The sequence below is a fragment of the Medicago truncatula genome, chromosome 7 (genome assembly GCF_003473485.1).
Source record: "Medicago truncatula cultivar Jemalong A17 chromosome 7, MtrunA17r5.0-ANR, whole genome shotgun sequence".
In the NCBI taxonomy this organism is placed as follows: domain Eukaryota; kingdom Viridiplantae; phylum Streptophyta; class Magnoliopsida; order Fabales; family Fabaceae; genus Medicago; species Medicago truncatula.
In genome coordinates, this window is record NC_053048.1 from 50,647,839 (window position 1) to 50,666,618 (window position 18,780).

The 18,780-nt window shown below is 31.5% G+C and overlaps 1 protein-coding gene across 2 annotated transcripts; it reads right to left on the reverse strand.

Annotated features, from left to right (window-relative positions):
- Nucleotides 1-8,889: 8,889 nt before the first annotated feature.
- On the reverse strand, nucleotides 8,890-18,184 carry LOC25499538 (D-lactate dehydrogenase [cytochrome], mitochondrial). Of its 2 annotated transcripts, XM_013594821.3 has the most exons (18): nucleotides 17,815-18,183; nucleotides 17,014-17,116; nucleotides 16,558-16,658; nucleotides 15,536-15,584; nucleotides 14,365-14,457; nucleotides 14,062-14,176; nucleotides 13,871-13,931; nucleotides 13,557-13,593; nucleotides 13,419-13,480; nucleotides 13,143-13,239; nucleotides 12,100-12,174; nucleotides 11,916-12,024; nucleotides 11,129-11,238; nucleotides 10,871-10,933; nucleotides 10,394-10,473; nucleotides 10,126-10,256; nucleotides 9,932-9,975; nucleotides 8,890-9,445 (listed from the first exon to the last, which is right to left on the reverse strand). In XM_013594821.3, the coding sequence occupies exons 1-18, from the start codon at nucleotides 18,099-18,101 to the stop codon at nucleotides 9,326-9,328; spliced, it is 1,737 nt and encodes a 578-aa protein (XP_013450275.1). In that variant the 5' UTR covers nucleotides 18,102-18,183; the 3' UTR covers nucleotides 8,890-9,325. The 2 variants fall into 2 exon arrangements, 1 of the variants encoding a protein (XP_013450275.1); XR_003006793.2 differs by lacking the exon at nucleotides 8,890-9,445 and having other exon boundaries at nucleotides 10,126-10,251; nucleotides 17,815-18,184.
- Between the last annotated feature and the right edge of the window lie 596 nt (nucleotides 18,185-18,780).

An 18,780-nucleotide genomic window follows, 5' to 3' on the forward strand; every position in this document is an offset into this window, starting at 1 on the left:
AACAAGATTCTTTTTATGTAGAAGTGTATTAATCTTCGGTCAATAAAATAAAAGTTTACTATACCGTGATAGTACCTGGTGTGAATTTAGATAGAGATTTACTCCTATTAACTAACTATGTTCATATTTCATAATCTACACGCTAAGCACATTCGTCATACAACATAACATTTGACCACAGCTCCTTCTTTTTTAAAACGGATTTAATTTTTCGTATAACATGATATACACATGAGATAATATTAATAAATAGGGAACTTCTATGGTACACTCGTAGATTGAGGTGTACCGGTACTCTTGCTTCATAAATCTATAAACTAACGATCAATTTTATGAAATAAATAGTTATTTGTCGACATTTATATTTTAGAAAATATGATTTCAGAAGAAAAACGCATCATTCATTGTTTATAAGAATCATAGTAATTTTTTTTACATATTATCGTATAAAATAATTAAAGTTCTCTATTATGAGCGATAAAAATTTTAAAAAAAATATTTCGTTTACACTTTTGATGAATAAGATTTAATCATTATAATTATAAATCATAAAAAAATAATATTTTTCTTCAAAAAACAACTCAATTACCTATAAAATTAAAGGGTTGGTGTACCGGTACACTCAAATATGTTAGGTGTACCATAGAATTTGCCTAAATAACACATCTTTCAAAAGTATGCACCGAATTTGATTGGATTATAACTTGATGAAAATAAATATTTAATAAACAATAAATTTATTAAACGATGTTGTCCCTAATTTTATACATATTTTGGTTTTGTAACTATTGGGAAAAACTGGGCTCATTTTTAACATTATCATCATGCATATTCACGACGTGTGTTTGGTATGGCGGTGGGGATAATTGATTTTGATAGAATTGAGTTTGAGAGAATTGATTTTGGTTAAAAGTGAGTTAGATATGAATTGATTATGTTTGGATATGCTTAATTAAAAGTGATTCTTTTGAGTTGATATTGTTTGGATATATTGAATCAAAATTGATTGTGAATGTATAATTATCATATTATCCTTTTAGTATTTAATTGTAGAAAATTGGGCATTTTATACATTACAAGAAAACACTTGATTTCCTAGGGAAAAATTCGTCGGAAAACACACCTAATTCGTCGGAAAACACTGTTTTCCTAGGGATTATCGAGGAAACCAGTTGTAGGAAATTTCGGATCTATTCCTATGAGTTTTCCAAGGAAATGATGTTTCCGATAAATTTACCGAGAAAAGTTTGGTAGGAAAGCATTTTGCAGACTATCATCACTGACACACGCTTTCCGACGAAATTTTCCTAGAAAAATTTTATATTTAAAAACGAAATTAAAATCCAAATTTTGATTTTGAAAAAGGCGCCAAATAATTCAAAAGAGGTGCCAAAATATTTGGCGCCAAAATTTCAGAAAAAATCAAATTTAAAAAAAAAACGAAAATAAATAAAGTGTGCCAAAATTTCAAAAACACCCAAATTTTTTTGAGAATTTGTTTCCTATAAACACATAATGGTAGGTAATAATTACATAAAGGCTTAATTGCACTTTTGGACCCCTATCTTTCCAAAAATTGCGGTTATGGCCTCCTAACTAATTTAAATACAAAACAGCCAAAATAAAAAATAAGATTAAAAAAGATTGGGCCTTATCCTTTAACCCATTGTCATCATCTTCTCTAACCAAGAAAATCTACTCCCCCACTCACAGGAGTCATAAAAAAAAAAAAAAAAAAGTATGTACTGTACTCCATTGATGCACCAAGGCAAGAACAGAAATGTCCACTTCTAGCGTAATCAAACAAATTCGTTTCATTTTCTCTTTTTAAGTTTAATTCATCAAATTTTCCCTTCTCTTATCTCTATTTCACTTCCAAAAAATTAGGACAGATCTGCAACTGATTTGTAGTGCTTGTTATGGGTAATTTGGAGAAGGAGAAAGATGTTTGATGTGCCAGAAAGAGGTTTATGGGTAATTTAGTAAATCTGAAAAGTTAAAGCATATTCTTGCGTTTCTTCTGCCGCATAAGCTTGGATTTATAGCTTTTGTCGAACCGGCATTTTGGTGCTAAAAGCACGGTTCGTAGAATTACATTTGAGTTGTCCAAGCATCACTTGGAAAGTTACAACCACGTTTGCAGAAGAAAACATGGGTTTGGAGTGGGTAAACGCCCAACCAAACACACACGACTTCGATTTCAAAAGTGTTTATGAAAAACATTTTTTTTTTTGTCAAGCAGCCTAGTGGCTAGAGCTCACACAATTTAATTGTGGAGAAGTGGAGTGTCCGGGATTCGAACCCCGGCTCCTGCATATAATATATAATATCCCTATCAACTGAGCTAAGCTCGGGGATATGAAAAACATTATTTAAAGCCATAAAATATGATCTTATAAAACATGAAAGAAATATGATCAATGATCTATTAGCGTTGTTACATTTTTTTTTTTGAAGAAGCTAAATTAGCCCATTGAAATTGACACAATAGAGAATCTAATCTGACATCTTGAGGAGGAGTACACTTTCAAGTCCCAAACCAATACCACTTTTTAATCCATCATACGAAACGGTCAACGATATTGATTTATCTCTTTCTCACTCTTAAACTAATATTGTTTGCTTGATTTTCAAACCATTATTGCATTAGTGAATATGCATTTGCTGTTTCATTTTGTTGATAAAAAAACTATTTGGGCATTTTCATAAATAGAGGTTTCTATTGTATCCTTGTGTGATTTCTCTTTAAGCATATACTTGGGTGCAGGTTAGACGATCTCAAAATGCACTAACGAATTTTCCACTACATTTATAATAATGAATAATATTCTATAGAAGAATAAAAACAGTCTAGTAGAATTATTTACCACTTTATTGACTTTTTAACTAATCCTTGTGAAAAAATCACTTTTAAAAAATTAAATAATATAATATAATCTGACCAACATTTAATTGCAGGGAAATGCTTGTGAATGCTTGTGATTCTTGATATTGACATCTTTGAAAAACAATCGGTATTCAATGAAGGGTGTGTATCAACTCTTGTATCATAATGAGTCGGAAAGTGATCAAGTAATTCACAATATAACTTGGAACAAGAAAGTCCATATGTTTATACGTATGTAGAATTGTGAATAATAGGTTTCATCTAAGACAAAAAAAAAAAAAAAAAAAAGACAAAAAAAAATTGTGAATAATAGGTTACTTACGGAGCATTTGACTACCCGTGAAATTTTTAATATCGGTGATTTAGCCTTGCTTAGGGGGATGTGGATCAAACAAAGTCTTGAATCATCTTTTCTTTAATTGTGCATTTTTCGCCAATATTTGGTTTGCAAATTTTAAATGGTTAGACACTTGTTGTGTTTTGCCAAACAATGCATATGAACAATATTTGGTTTGTGAGTATATGGTTGTTGTTGAAGGAGCGCAATCAAAGGTCAAAATTCCATTTTGGCAGTGACTCATAGATAAACCGTCCGATTTCGATTATCCACTAATTTATTGTCAGATAAGTTATTTTTTTACGCCTTCTATCATGCCCAATGTTGAAGTTGCATGTGTTTTTAATTCTTCTTGCTTGCGGGGGTGTTGGTTGTTGTCATGTTGATGTTCACTGAAAACCTTTTTTTTTTTTTTTTTTTTTTTTTTGTTAGTTTTTTGGTCTTGTATACACCTTATTTTCTATGTCATTTTCTTGCACATTTTGTGCTTGATGATACACCCACAAGTGCACAGATATATCACTATAGTATAAGAGTATTGAATCCAAGAAACTAACGTTGAATATCGATTTAATTCTCTAAATTTACTAGTTAAAGGTTTGAATTTTTAGATTTGCGTTAATTTTTGGAAAACAATAAAAGATTGTAACAATATAATAAAAAATATCTTAAGATTGTAGATTTCCCCAGTAAGATAGAATTTTCAATCTCAAGTCTCCATGTGCCTATGAAAGTTAATGTTATAATTATTCAATTATCTTGTAATGCTTATATCAATTATCTTGTAATGATTATTTCAAAAAGTTTAATTATAACCAAAGGATTGTTTGATCTTGTAATGCTTATATCAATTATCTTGATTAGCCAAGTTGAAACAGTCATATTCATAATTTATTTATAAAAACATTAAGATAAAATTAGATGATCTACAAAGCATAGCAACAATCAAGACATAAGATTGAAAAGTTTATCATTGTGGCTTCTTTCCACAACTCTAAGATTAAGATTAAGATTAAGGTCATTACTATTGTAATGTTAGTACTTCTCATTTTTTTTTTTTCATCCTCCAACATTTGGCTAGGGACAATAGGCTCTGGCTTCCGCCCTAATGACGGTTGTCTCAACTTTTCAATCCATTTTCCTTAATTTGGGGTTCATTTGGATTGACATATTTTTGAGCTTAAGAAAAATAGTTTATCCAAATAAATAAGCTTTTATGGTTAGTTCATAAGTTCTTATTAACAAAAGCTTGACAAATTTATGAGTGATTCAAATAAATAAGCCATTTTTTATGAACTAAAACTTACCTTGACAAATTTATGAATGATGCATACAAGTTTATTTATAAATTTGTTAGTAAGAACTCATGAACTAACCATAAAAACTTATTTATTTATTTGGACAAATTTATAAACTAACCATAAGTTATTAATAAATAAATAAATAAGCTTGACAAGTTTATTTATTTGTATAAACTAAAACTTACCTTGACAAATTTATGAATGATGCATACAAGTTTATTTATTTGTATAAACTAAAGAATAAGTCAATCTGTCCCCGTGAGCATAACTCAGTTGGCAGAAACATGCATTGTTATATGCAGCGGTCGGGGTTCGAACCCCGGACACCCCACTTATTCACCTTACAAAGGGTGAATTCTAGCCACTAAACTACTTGACAAAAAAAAGTCAATCTAAGTAGGCCTTTTAATCTCCAACTTTTATTACTTGATCCTTCATCATTAAAGGGAATACAAACCTTTATATTCTCTTGTTCATAATTTAAAAAAAGGAATACAAACAAAAAGGTAGTAAAATGTAAATAAAATTTGTGAGAGGATTGTGGAGATCCGACCAATTAATAGATAATTAGAACTAGTTAGATCAGATATCACACTAAAAGGGATGGTGATTGGTGCTTTGGAATTTAGAGTTGGATCCATGTAGGTTTGTTTCATTTTTATGGTGATTTCAACTACTAGTGTTAGTGCCAAGATAAGTAGCCATGATAATGGCTTATCCGGGTGATTAGATGAGTTCATTTAATAATAGATTAAGTAATTATACTAGTATATCTTAAGGTCATATTGCTGGCGTTTAAAACTTTAGTGGCATACATAAAAGGCACTACAAATTAATACTGTCATGTCTAAAAAGTAGAAATCATTTTTTGTTTGAACTTGTCATAATAAGATATCCTCTAAAAAAAATGTGCAATAAGATATGGTTTTATATATTGGTTTAATCTTACTTTATTATCTTTGTCGTGTGAAACAATAATTTATTTTTCATGTTTTACGTTGTATTTTTTATTTTTTTGGTAATCTGATCTAACTAATTTGAAGAGAAATGCGCTCATAAATCATAATATGTCAAAACATTGCTTCCTTCCTTTTAGGTGAAGTTGATTATTATATTTTTGGAACAAGAAACTTTTTTTGATGAAAGGAAAAAGAAACTATAGGATATGGTTTTATATCATCATAATTCAATATCTTGTTATATAAAAACTTTGCTCAAATATTTTGACAAAACTTTGAAGTATTTTGGGATGAGGCTGTTGAAAATTTTAGAGATTAAAATTTTAACCAATTTAAATATTTTAATCGACTTTCCTTCATTTGTTTAAACTAAGAGGAGTGCCATAGCAACGCTATTTCACCATTTTGAGAATAAACACCGTAATAAGGTGAGTTTTTTTTTTTGGATAGAAAAAGTTGAAGATAATATTAGTTATTATATTCTCATTCATACCTTTAATTGTATATGGCGTAATAATTTTTTGGTGGAAAGAGTTTTGGAAAAAAATAAGAACACCAATCATATTTCTTGATCAATAGACTGTTTTACTATAGTGAGTAGTACATGTGAATATGAGCAGTATTAGTGCATTGCTATTAATCAACTCGTTATGCAAATTGGATGTGTGAAATTGACTCCATAAGAAAGAAGAAAGAAGTCCCTTGAGATTCGAGAATCTCATAGGTTTAGAACCAATTTTTGTTTTGACTTGCACTTTCTTATTCATCCTTATCAATATCTTTTGTAGACCAACTAGAAAGTATAAACAAGACAAACAGAATCCATAGACTCCTCCCCACATCACGGGTCACCCATTTTATTGGTCAATGGGTTATTTTCTAAGCCCCAATAGGAATAGTTTAATTGCATGCATCCACAACTTGAACAAAAGGATGGTTGCTCCCTATTTTGTCTTGTCCTCTTAAGGATATATATGAATATACTTTGTCCTTCTATCACTTAGGGTGTGTTTGGTTGTGAGAAGAAAATGAGAAGAGAGAAGTAGGTGAGAGAGAATAAGAGAAGAGAGAGATAGATGAGAAATAGAGTAGATTTGATGGGTTGTTTGGTATAAGAGAAAGAAGAGAGAAATATAAGAGAAAGAGATGTTGGTATGTTTTGAAAAGACAAAAATGTCCTTGAGTAAAAACAACATATAATTTATGATTGATTAATTTATTTTTTGTAAAAATTAAATTAATTGATTAGTTTGATATAATTAAATTGTTTTAATTCATTAAATTACTAATACATTTTAGTTCAATTTTTAACAAAGTTTTTTACAAAAACTTAGTTAATTTAGTTTAATTTAATGTAACATAATTATATATTTTTCAAACCCAGTTTTTGAATTATTCAAAAAACCAAAAACCCAGCTTTTGAGTTTACAGTTGTTGTTGGTCAGCAGCCACCCAAACCCCATTATAATATGCATGGTATTAGTATAGTTGCAAAATTTTATAAAAGAAAAAAAAGTATGTGTTGTAAATTCTAACTTGGCATAAGGATGTGAAATTGCAATGGTATAATAGTAAATTAGCCGTCTCTACTTCAGTTCTCTCACGTTTCTTCTCACAATTGAAGAGAAGTAAAAAGGTGGTAGGGCCCACCTATTTTTATTCTCTCTTCACAAGTTCATTGCCATCCAAACAAGAGAAGTATGATACTTCTCCTCTATTTCTCTCTTCACTAACTCTCTCTTCTCTAATTCTCTCCAACCAAACAGTTATGGATCAAGTTTGAAAAGTATGAGGAGCACGTGTTGGAATGGTAATGTTAGAAAATTACCACCATAAAATAAAAACATCTAAAATTTGTCACTCTCTTCACCTTTAGTCATGCCTCCTAGGTCAATTTGTTTTAAAAAATGAATTGATATTGTCAAAAAGTGAAAATATATAATATTATCATTGATGAGAGCCAGCTAATAAACTTTTTAAATTTTTGGGCTAGATTATGGGTTTGAATTTCAATTATTAAGGTAAATGAAGGACAAATTTTAAGTTTGAACTTCGACTTCTATATATGACGATTATATCAACTGAACTATGTCTATGTGTGCATGAACAAAAACTAGATTTTTATTAAGCACTAACATTATAAAAATAATATAAATTAAGTTACTTGAACACTCCCCTAAAAAATAAAAAGTTACTTAAGCACTGAAATAGAAGGAAATTCATAGTGGATAATAAGAAAGACCCTTTAATTCGCCGCGAAATGCTACTGAACGTGATCTCTTGCTGATAAAAAGTTTATAATTTTATATAGTTAGTGCATCTGAATTGGGGCACCAAGGACAAGGAGATGCATCTAACTGTGGATCTTTTTATAAAAAGTACGTGACTGCGACATGAGACAAACCTCAATTGGACTCTGTTTTTGTTTATTAAAACTTAAGGACTAATCAGAATGAGATAAGGTTTTTCATTTTTGTTGTTGTTTTCACTCTTCATTGCAAAATCAAACTTTATTAAACCAACGGTGCTGTATATATTTTTCAATTTCAATAGATGAAACGATGAAATTCATACACTTTAAATACAAAGACGAGAGTGAACTTGTATTTGTTTTCTATATACATATATAAAAAATAACGGAAATGTTTATAAGTGCCCTCTCTTGATAAAAAGTTTATATAGAAATTTTATTTTGAGATTTGTGTATTCAATATATTGAAACATAAAAAAAATAACTTTTTCTACATAAAAGTTATCAATTGTTACCATTTTTTTAGCAAAACCTATAAAATAAAAACAAAATAAGTTTTCTCAAACCAAACGTTTAGATGAGATGGAACGGATCGATACTTGGTTTACACCCAAAAAAACCAAAAGTGAACAATGTTGCCTACGATACACATTTCTCACGACACTCATTCAATTTTCTACCTTCAATCTAATCATCTAAGAAGCACCATTCATAAGATCAGCCTCAACCAATTCGCGGTTCTAAATGGTCTACTTAGCACTTCATTCTTGTAGGCTGAAGCATATCCAAATCTATCCAATTGTGTAAATGCAAAGATATGACTTCATATCAATATGCACTTGTCGTTTTCATCAAGATCTAGCAGAAGCTTTTGCATTTTGAAAATGTCACTTGCCAAATATTAATCCGTATTTGGTCTTATGAGTTTTATAAATAAATAAATAAATAGTAAGATAACAGGGATTCAATTCATTCACACTATAGTGTAATTTATTTTACATTACCAGTTAATCATAACCGTTAAATCGTTAAAAACACGTTTGACTTCAACTGTAACAATTTTTTAAGTCATACAGGAATGATTGTGATGCGTCGACAGTGTAATACTTTTTACAGGTGTATCAAAATTAAACTAAGATTAAACAAAATTAAACTTAGTAAACTGGTTGACACGCCACTGTGTATAATTGTAAGACCAGTACTTGTGTACAGAATCTTACTGTTTTATTTTGTCTCCCAATCCTATTCAAAGTATACGACAATTGACAACTTAAAATGGTGCAAGACTACAAATTGATATTGTGTTCTATTGTTGACTTACCCTAAGTAGAGTAATACTAATATTTAAAAGGAAAATGAAAAGGGGTAAAATGACAACATGAAAAATACTGTTACAGGACTATCGATTACATTAACATCTCTTGGACCCAGGAGAGGGAAAACTGTGAAATGGGTGCACAATATCCTTATTGTATAGTAAGAAACTGATTCCTTAGACATCACCTGATGCTAGAAACTGCAAGGCTTTCATTGATTTGTAAATTTGAGGAGATTGCATTGCACATCTGCCTATTGGAGCAAGGGGTACTTTTACAAACAAACATGGGGAGGGATGAGCTTTCCTGGATTCATGATATTGTTAGGATCTAGGACTGATTTTATTTTTTTCATTGTCTTCAATGCTTCCACTCCTAGTTCTTCTTCAAGATACTGGAAAAAAATCCCGGGGATGAAAATTTTATTATTTTAAAGATAAATAAACTCACAAGTCTAAAGTAAGGCATGGGGTAACCAAAAAAAAAAAAAAAAGTAAGGCATGGCCCATTTGGAAAAAGAAAAAAAAAACACGCTGGAGCATCAGAACATAAACTGTTTGTCTCTTGCCAAATTAGCATGAAAATTATGATTCATAATAACAACCGACTGTGAAACAGGATGGAATAGCATAGTAGAAATCAATTCATAACTGTGTCTTGCATAAATCATTTCATGAAAGCATGGTAGAAATAACTGATTTTTTTTTTTGTTTCCACTGTTTAGCCACATTACTGCAAAGGCTTGTTCTTTTTGAAGCTAACATACAGATACTATGTCCATAGTTTATAAAATATGTTGAATTATGTAAAGTTGGAAAGTTCCACGAGTAACCAACATCATGTGGAGAGATTTTAAGAAACATAGATTCTAGTTCAGTACCTTCATTTTTCCGGTGCCAACACCATGCTCGCCGGTACAGGTTCCTGTTTAGAAGCAAAATAAACCAAATTCCAAAATTGTAACTGCTTTATCAATGTAATTATGAAGGATTTCAAAAAGAAACAATAAATGCTAGAGGCACCTGAAATATTACACTAACAGGCAACATGTGTCAACAACTTATCATTAAATACCTTCCAATGACAAGGCAGCGTGAACCATAAAATGGTTGAGTCTCTCTGCTTCCCGCCGCTGTTCTTCTTTTGCGGGATCAAATAGAATTACCGTATGGAAATTACCATCACCAGCATGGGCAATCACTGTGCTGCCAAGAAACAACAATAGCAACATGCATTGGCATCAGTCTGGTTGATTATCAGTCGTTGTTGGAAAGAAAACTAAATAACATAACTGAATTCAACTGTTCAACATCCATATTCAAATAACCCTGATCAGACATACCAAACCAGTGGGGATGCATCCAGCTCCTTTTTAGACTTCGAAATTATATCGGCTAGATGAGATAGAGGAACACATACATCCTGCAGAAGTAAAAACACCACCAAAAGAAAAGCTTAGAGAAACTACCCGTATGAAACCAAATTTATGTTGCTTCAAATGCTTCTATTTCAAGTCTTATTCACAGGTATTCTTTTCTTTTAGTCTTGGGGCAGGCAGATGTTTACAGAGGGAAGGTGGCACTACTAATGCAAAAGATGATGTACAAAAAATAGGTTCTAAGAAAGAAAACAAATCATTCTTCTTGTTCCTTTTTCCTATCAACAATACGCATACGAGAATTGAAATCCGCATTGACTTTTAAATCAGAACAAAATCCATTTTCTTCGAGGATTAGATGAAATTCTTTAATTGGTCCTATCGACTAAACATGTAAATCACAATATAGAAGTTAATATATACATCTCAGATGTAACTCACCGAAATCATTGCCTCCATATTAGGTTCCATAGCAAAGCAAGCCCAGAGTGCTTCCTTCCTTACCTGCATATGAACAAGATATGGGCCTAAATGTAGAAATAAATGATAATACCCATTAAATGATGGTGAGGTCGATTACAGTAAATCTCGAAACTATGAATTTGGGTGGCAACACAGTGACTTTGAGAGACACTCTTTAAAATCTTAATGTTGTTAATTTTGCATGGATATTTTGCTTCCATAATAAAGAATCACTACCTTCCACAGTTCTTTTTTTGCTTCAGGCTCTTCTGCAAATACAAAATCTGAGCCATTGTGCTCAGATACAATTTTTCGAACAATTTGCGTTTGTTCACGTGCATATGCCTCTGAAGAATATACATTATCAGATTATCAGTACGCTAGGTATTACGATTACTTAGGAAAATGTGCCGCATTAATTGAAAAGGACATAAACATTTGCTTAAGAATTTGAAAGAAATTATAATATGCCGTTAAGTTAGTTTTAGCTTACGTGTAGCTTAACACTAATCCCATCTTCTATTTCCATTTAACTTAAATTTTACAGTGTTGACAAATGTTGATTGTTGAAAACACATCTTCTCATCATGCATATCCAAAGCAAATAGCTTATTGAATTGAAGCACTAATGGCATAAGCTGTTGAAGAAGAGTTTAACTGAGCACTTCATGTCCTCTTCCTTCACCTCATTTATATATATATATATATATATTCTATTTATCTTTTTTCCATAACCAATATCAGTTTAACATTTTGCATGTTTATTGCATGAGAAGCTTATATCATTAGAGCCTGAGAATCTTAGCTAATAGATAACAGATTCACGCGGTATCCAATATTGAGATAGAGCTAACGGAACAATTCTTATTTTCATGTTCTAACCTTTATTACCTTTGCCCTCTTCAAAGATTGAGTTCATCAACATAAAGTATCTCTAATTTTATGATCCATGGGGAAAAACGCATATGTCTGTGGGAAATAATGATTAATATAGATAAATCAAGTTACATATATCCATGCTCACCTGTTCCTATAAATTCAAACATCAAAGTTGGAGATTCAGGCAAATTCTTCCCATTAGCAATATTGATAGCTTTGACTTGAACTTCATCCAATAGCTCTACCCTTGACACCTAATCACCAGAAACAGAAACATCATGATTGGATCAAGAATGATATAATATGAAAATTTGAAATCAGAATTCTACCTGTATTCCAGAATTCATAGTGGTAATAGCAACGTCCGCTGCATCCTTCACAGAAGGGAAATTGCACATTGCAACCTGTGTTTTGATTAGTTAGGTAATCTGTATGAATTCAAATAACTCACATCATGCACACATCGCAATAGCTTTGAATGCATTCTGGAAGAACAAAGATGCAATAAGTTATCTATGGATATATTTCCTCATGCACCATCTAAATAAAAGCTCGTGACGATGAAGGTAAAAAACTGCAGTTCAGAAGCCATTTTCTATGATGATATGACATGAATGTTGAAACAAACAGACTTTATAATTCTAAATCTCCGCTTTCTAATTACAAATCTGTCACAGAAACTAAAACAAAGTTGTTTATAATTTTTCCTGTACAAATCATTGAAAACAGAAAACGAATTGAAAATAATGTGATTGTTTTGTAATTAAAAGTGAAAACAAGAAATGAAAGCATAAACATTCTCGCAAAAGTGAACGAGTACTTGATATTTAATTTAGCCGAATAGCAGTATCAATAGATTAAACTTCCAACTCTAAGTAAACTGTTTAATGCACATTGACCTTCTGATATTATGGAAGGGTGTGTGTACAATGTGCTTTTTCTAGCTCAGACTGCCAATGTGGTATCGAGATAAAGTGAAAAGAGGAGGAAGAATTGCAACACTAAGCAGTAGAAAGGAATAGAGCAATGTTAAGATATCCTGCAGAGTGAAAAGCAAAAAGTAACATGAATATTGCAAGCCATGCTAATCACATTACATGCACTTTGGCTCAAAGATTTTTTCCAGGACAGAAACTGGAAACACTGACTTCGCAATCCAAGTTCGGAATTCAGATGATACAGCTTGAATTGATATATATATATATAGGATCAAAATTAACAAGAATTTTTTAATTAGTTTAAATCGAATTACATAAAAAGGGAATGTAACATTTAGATTTAATAAATTTATGATAATAACACATTTCAGTTTATCAAATTAAACTTAGAGAAAAGGATACACACAAAAAATAAAAAGAAAGAACCTATGTACCACTGAAAACTGGGGAATTTTCTGAAGCCGCAGTGTTACTTCTGTTATGACACCAAGAGTTCCTTCACTCCCAATCACCAAGCGGGTCAGATCATACCTAGAATATACAATTTAAAGAAAAATAAGAAGAGCATGTCACTCTATATTGTTCCAAGGGGGATTCTATGAAGTGCGTTGCAATATAACCAAAAGAAGCTGTGTGGCATTCATACATGGAAGGTGAAAAAATTAGAATTGAAGTTGATTAATAGATAAAAGGAAAGGAATGAAACAAACCCCGCAGCACTCTTCCTAGCCCGAGATGCAGTCTTCACAATATCTCCATTGGCAAAAACTACCTAGAAGTATAACATACTCAGTGCAATAAGTACATCACTCACACCAATGCATCACCAAAATTTAGGATTAACAAACCTTGAGACTGATGACATTATCACGCATAGTTCCATACCTACAAATCAGTAAGGGGGAAACATCATGCCGAGTATAATAAAATAGTTCTGTAGATTTTTTAACGGGATTTTATAAAATCCACATATATTAAGTGATAGATTTACATCAAAATCAATTTTAGTAATCTTAACTAAACTTACAAGCCACAAGCAACCAAATACTTGACCTTGTAAGCACGGACAATTTGACACCCACAGAGTTTAAACATTTTAACCAGCAGGTGGCAGTGATTGCCAGCAATAGATGAAAAAAACATATAAAAGGAAAGTAGCCACCTCACAGCTAACGAACCAGAGCAACGTGTAGCACACATCCCTCCAATACTTGCACCAGGACCTGCATTTAACAAGTAAATGCTTCAGTTTTCATGGAACATACAATAAAAAAATAAATGCTTTATTCTTGATTTCCACGTCTCTTTTGTTCATCAATAATCAGAGATATTCCCAGGACATATCCAACTAACCTGGATCAAGTGGAAAAAATAAGCCATATGGTTCCAAATACTCATTAAGCTCCATCCACCCAATTCCAGGATCAACAACCACATCCATGTCATCAACATGTAATGCTTTCACTCTCTAAAGATTGAACCAGCAGGCAGTGTAAGTATAACAGCTAAAGTAAAGATTATCTGTTATGTCCAATCCGTGCCTATATGCACAAGTTTACTGTAGTCTGCATGATTAAATGAATCTAAACAAATATACTGTTTAAATAATGGTACACGCAACGACAACTAAATTATTCTAATAGAACATGTACATACTTTCATCGATGACATGTCAATACAAACCCCTCCATTGGGAGATAAAGTGTGACCCTCGATTGACGTAGCTCCTCCGTAAGGTACAATAGGAATCTGTTACCAAAAAATTAATCTAACGTAAACCAAGTAAGAGATGTAATGTTTCCCCTCAAGCATGTATAGAAGGTTAATCATGATAACTCATTCTCTAAAACTAGAATAGACCATAACACTATAATTAGAATAGACTTAGACTCAAGATTAACATTGCTTTATAATATAAAGTTACCTTACGCAATTAAAAAACAACTTTTTTGACCTTTCTAATCTAGTGAAACGTGAAATAAAAACATAAAACAAAATTCTTTACGAAATAATAGGGTTTCAATGAACATGAACTACTTCCGTAAAACATAAATCAAGTGAGAACAAGTAAATGGCTTTATAATGATTAACATTCACGTGTAAAAACCATATCACTTTATCAAGTGAGAACAAGTAAATGGCTTTATAATGATTAACATTCACGTGTAAAAACCATATCACTTAAAGTATTTTAATTTAGAAAGCACAAAAAAAGTGTTTCAAGCAAAAAAATTATTTATAACAAAACCAAAAAATTAAACTCTATACAAAAGGACACCAAATACATGCCATGCCATATAACTGTTGATTGAAAAATTAAATAGTTAGGAAAGGGCAGTGTTTGAATTAACACTAAAAGAAGTAGATAGTACTAAAAGAAATGAGAAAATCTGGAAAGAAATTTGAAATAGACTTCTTGCAGATGATTTAATAGAAGCTAACCATAAAAAAATGTGGAATGAATGTTGCACAAGTTGATACTCAAACGTAAACTACAGTCAAATCAAGGTTGATAGCCAAAAACAAGAAATTATACTTTTGATATTTGCGATCAACTATCCCGGAAACAGTTACCAAAGCACAACATTTAAAGAATGAAGGAAACATCAGAAATAAGGTTTAAAATGGAACAATATAGACCACAAATATTGTGATGAAAAGTGCAGGATTACAACCCTTCAAAAAAGTGCAGGTTTACAAGAGGTACAAGGAGGATATATATTTGTCTGATCCACATGTCGATACTATACGATGATAAGAAGGTGAAACAATGAGCTTAAACATGTTCATTCTTCACTGATGTTTGATGAGTTGGAGGGACTCAAACCTTATGATTGTTGCATGATTTGACAATCTTTGAGACCTCCTCTTCTGATCTGCAAATGGCACAAGAAGTATAACGCAGGAAAACAAATACAGGCGGATGCTTTAACTTTACCACACCAACATATCTGCAATATTTTAACACTCCTACTAACCTGTGTTCATTCATGTCTATCCTAGATACTTTTTTTTTTTGTTTGTGTGTGTGTGTTGGACTTGATGTATTTGTTTGTATTTTGTAACAACAACAGACAATATATGTGTGTATGATTTGATATTGCAATGCACATGAAAGAAGTCATTTTATCGATTCTTGACAAGTTAAATATTAGATATAAAACATGTGAGTGCAAAAGAAGTTAAGATAAGGAAACATGAAAATTATAATCTCCAGGATTCAGAGAACTGATGGAGATGAATCAATTTTTTGTTCTGTAAGCATACAAATGACCGTGTAATCTAGAAATTTATTTCAACAAAGAAATCAACTACAGATACTTCTCCCATTTTAAACAGCAGTGAGTGGGATCAAACATGAAAAAAATACTAGTTATATGTATAATTATACCACAAGCAAAAATTGTCAAGACCATAACATTATTTACCAGAGTATGTGATATATCAAAGTGGTGTTCAGAACAATGCTACTGGTTACTAGCAAAATATCTAGATTCTAGACCAAATCAATTTGATAACTACTATAACTATTACACTAGCATATTCACTATAGTAGCTGTACTATTACAACTCCACAAGGGAAACACGAACAACACGTTCAAATCGCATAGCAGTGAGTAAATTCAAAAGTTTTATTTTGAAAACTCAAATGGAAAAGGAGAACAACATTTTAATTAAGCCTTTTAAAACCTAATATTATTTGGAAAAGGGTTACACTAAATGCAAGTACCAACATGTAATGAAGTTGAAATCTATAAGGGTTACACTAATTAACTGCATCATTTTGGAACTATGAGCAGATAAATTATGAATCAAAAATTTCAGCCAAAGGTTCAAAGCTTGTCACACCTTGGATAAACAATCACATCTGGGATATTGACAGCCTTGTGAAAACTGTTTTGTGGTTTTCCATGGATATATCTCTCATCATAATCAAGTGATACGTTATCCTGTAGATATGAAATATTATAAAAATTCTAGCTTATAATCACAAGGTTGAAGCCTGAAGGTGCAACAAAATTTCTCATTTAATATAACTTAGTTTTTAGTTCACAAGAAAATTATTCTTAACATGAACGACTAACTAATTAATAAGAATGGCCAGCTTCCCGATAACGCCAAACCAAAGTTAACAAATGAGATAATAAATAAGTTAATAATCAATCTTTTTAACAATAAATAGCAAGAACAAAAGTAATTTCCAAATGTAATTGGTGGTATAAATTAGAACCAACTCAAGCATTTCTAAATCTTCTTTCTTTGTTTCAAATTTATGAGATATTCAGATAAGGTAGGATTTTGTACCTCGCAGATGATTTTCAACTCCTCGAGCAGCTCTTGCGGAAACTCTTTCTGTGATCCTTTAACAACATACTGTGTGCTACCTTTGCCCCCCAAACTCACATCTCTATCATCCATTATAAAAAATTGCATGTCATTATCTAAAAAACTACTTTATTTGTTAAGACTATTCAGCTAGACTTGTAGTTAAAGTGAAATATTATGAAGGTTTGTGCCACAATGAAGACTGTCAAAACCATTAAAAGCATAACAACTCTAATATTTTTTTCAGAAGATTTTTCATATCTGATTAGTGTACTCCATTATCTCACACAGAAAAAGACGAATGCACCCTGTTTGGATAAATAGCTTATACAACAAGTGCTTATTATAACAAGCGTTTATGTATAAGCCATTTCTATAAGAAAAGATGTTTTCGTATATGATATAAGCTGTTTTCATAAGCTATCTTGGAGAAAATATGAAAATAAGTTGAAAAGAACTTATGAAGTATGTCAGAATATGTTTTCATAAGTTCTATCAAATAAGCTGAAATAAGTCAATCCAAATCAAAATAAAATGTTGTCAATGATGCGAAAATTAAAATGATTATAAATGTAAAACAATTAAGACGGAATGTTTTTAATGATTGCAATAGATTATATGCGAATTAAATACAAAAAAAAAAAAAAAAAAAAAAAAAAAAAAAAAAAATTATTACATTTGTAAACAATTTTTCATAAGCTCTCTGATTCAACTTGTCTATAAATTAATATGAACTTTATCTTCAATAAACTGATTTTGAATGAGAAATGGAAGTGGTACCTGGTATCGGTATCGGTATCGTTATCGGTATGGGTAAGAGGGGAGTCAGAGAAGGAAGGATGAGAATGAGGTTGAAGACAGAGTGAACCAGCAGAAAGAGCAAGAAACAAAGGAATTGACCAGCAAGGATTCTTCTTTGTTGTTGTGTGTGAGTTGAGGAGATTGGATGAGGTAGGTGAGTTTTTGAGATGAGTGTTATGGAGAGTGCGATATCGGTAAAACGAGTACTTTGAAGTTGAAGAACGAAAGCGGGAGAGCCATAACCATGAGCTCAACAAATTTGACATTTTCAGAGATCAGAGGTACGAACTACGAACGGAGGGGGAGGAGTATAAGTGTAATTTTATTCAAGTGCCACGCACGCTGCTACCTTTACAGCACAACAACATTAGTATTTTTTTTTTTTGTTGCCTTGGATTAGCTTGTAAGAAAGAAAAGAAAAAAAAATGATATTTTGTTTGGGGTTGACTCTCCATTTAAATTATTTTTCTTCATTTTTATAATTTGGAGAGATATTGTTGATTCGAGCTAGTTTGACTTGAACAGTAAAGCTAGTGTTGAGGAAGGACGTGTCTGGGTGAACTAAGCTGGCAACTAATGTGGTGTCGAGGCAGGACTTAGCTGGTCAAATTGAAATATTATGAGCCACATGGTGTGGTCGTCCATACCAGTCCAGGGTCGAATATCCTTCTGCCAACACCAAATGTTTATGTTTATGAAAAATGTCAAAATAAATTACAATAATGAACCACATATATTATTTGATACTTCTAGCAATCACCCCATCTGCTTCAAAGGCTGATCTTGAGTTTACCCATAGATCTTTGCTCTGGATAGTTCTCTCAAAAGTTTTAATGTAAATGCATACTTAAGACCTTATTAAGCTTGAATAGACTATCATCATCGTTAAACTCAAGAAGACTTGTAACATGTCATCCAAACGTATCTTGGCATCCGTAATTCATT

Excerpts from the sequence above, each read along its gene's own strand:
- LOC25499538 (XM_013594821.3), bottom strand. The coding sequence starts at position 18,101 with ATGTCAAATTTGTTGAGCTCATGGTTATGGCTCTCCCGCTTTCGTTCT. Across the intron at positions 13,932-14,061 it reads ATTTTTTCCACTTGATCCAG|GTCCTGGTGCAAGTATTGGA; the intron begins GTTAGTTGGATA and ends TGTTAAATGCAG. Across the intron at positions 13,594-13,870 it reads TCTGGTTCGTTAGCTGTGAG|GTATGGAACTATGCGTGATA; the intron begins GTGGCTACTTTC and ends ACTGATTTGTAG.